The sequence below is a fragment of the Watersipora subatra genome, chromosome 10 (assembly GCF_963576615.1).
Source record: "Watersipora subatra chromosome 10, tzWatSuba1.1, whole genome shotgun sequence".
Lineage (NCBI taxonomy): Eukaryota > Metazoa > Bryozoa > Gymnolaemata > Cheilostomatida > Watersiporidae > Watersipora > Watersipora subatra.
In genome coordinates, this window is record NC_088717.1 from 17,402,240 (window position 1) to 17,403,775 (window position 1,536).

The window sequence follows — 1,536 nt, forward strand, 5'->3', positions numbered from 1 at the left end:
TGGCAAGAAGGTAGCCATTACATCGGTTATTTTTAAATTTTCTTTCAAGTTTCTCACCATGTACAAAAAACAAATTGTATTAAGTTTTTTGTGAGCAACACTTGTTCCTTCTTGTTGGTTCTTGTATCATGCTTAGTATGTAGTAGTAGTAGTTAGTAGTAGTAGTATCCTTGTATCATCCCAATCTTTAGTCTAACTTCATTTATGTTTCTCCCTGGTCTCCCTGGTCTCCCTGGTCTCCCTGGTCTCCCTGGTCTCCCTGGTCTCCCTGGTCTCCCTGGTCTCCCTGGTCTCCCTGGTCTCCCTGGTCTCCCTGGTCTCCCTGGTCTCCCTGGTCTCCCTGGTCTCCCTGGTCTCCCTGGTCTCCCTGGTCTCCCTGGTCTCCCTGGTCTCCCTGGTCTCCCTGGTCTCCCTGGTCTCCCTGGTCTCCCTGGTCTCCCTGGTCTCCCTGGTCTCCCTGGTCTCCCTGGTCTCCCTGGTCTCCCTGGTCTCCCTGGTCTCCCTGGTCTCCCTGGTCTCCCTGGTCTCCCTGGTCTCCCTGGTCTCCCTGGTCTCCCTGGTCTCCCTGGTCTCCCTGGTCTCCCTGGTCTCCCTGGTCTCCCTGGTCTCCCTGGTCTCCCTGGTCTCCCTGGTCTCCCTGGTCTCCCTGGTCTCTCTGGTATTGTCTCCTATTGTATATTATTGTTTCATCTTGTGCTCTTAATAATGTAAGGTAGTGTTTTAATAATAAGGAAGGTTGGAACTTGGCATTATTTCCTTTGTTTTTACTAGACATTTTAAATAAAAGTTGAAATTATTGGTGATTGCTTATGCATCTAAAACAGTATTTCAGACTCACAAAAAGCAACTCCAACTGAGTTATATATCTTGGTATTTTTCAGCAGTTAAGGGAGGGAAAAGTTTTACAAATAAATTGGTACATTGAATTTAATTTTTTTGGTAACTTAGTTTTTACCTTTCTATTTCTTAGTCTTCTAGTAGAGGCAAAAATATTATTCTAATGTATAGAGAACATGACTATTGTCATTATAAAACTTTAATCCAGTTCAATGAACATTTTTCAATTTCAGCTCTCATGAAATGCATTTTTATTAATTGTAAAATAATCTTGATATAACGAATTGCCTTTAACCTCTACACTAAAAGTATAATGATAGAGGCTTTCTGTTAGCATACATTAAATATACATCATACTATCACACCTACTATGTTATAGACTTCAGTATATATGTTAGTATGAGGTCTATATCATAGTAGGTGTGTCAGTGTGAGGTCCGTTTATATACTCTAGCATGATATAGACCTTATGCTAACATACAAGCAACAATTTAGTCATCATACTAACATTTGAACTATGATATATATCTCATACATACGTGTACATGCAATGAGTAGCTCTCATACTTACACGGATATAATATATACCTCGTGGTTAAATTGAGCCTATGCTAACATATATACTATAGTATTGCCCTCGTGCTAAAACAAATGGTATGATGTGGATTTCATGCTAATGTGCATTGAATATATATAAAT

At 40.4% G+C, this 1,536-nt stretch overlaps 1 protein-coding gene across 1 annotated transcript; it reads right to left on the reverse strand.

Annotated features, from left to right (window-relative positions):
* Nucleotides 1–202: 202 nt before the first annotated feature.
* Nucleotides 203–775, reverse strand: LOC137406824 (collagen alpha-2(IX) chain-like). The gene has a single exon (XM_068093436.1). The coding sequence runs from the start codon at nt 773–775 to the stop codon at nt 203–205; it is 573 nt and encodes a 190-aa protein (XP_067949537.1).
* Nucleotides 776–1,536: the final 761 nt, after the last annotated feature.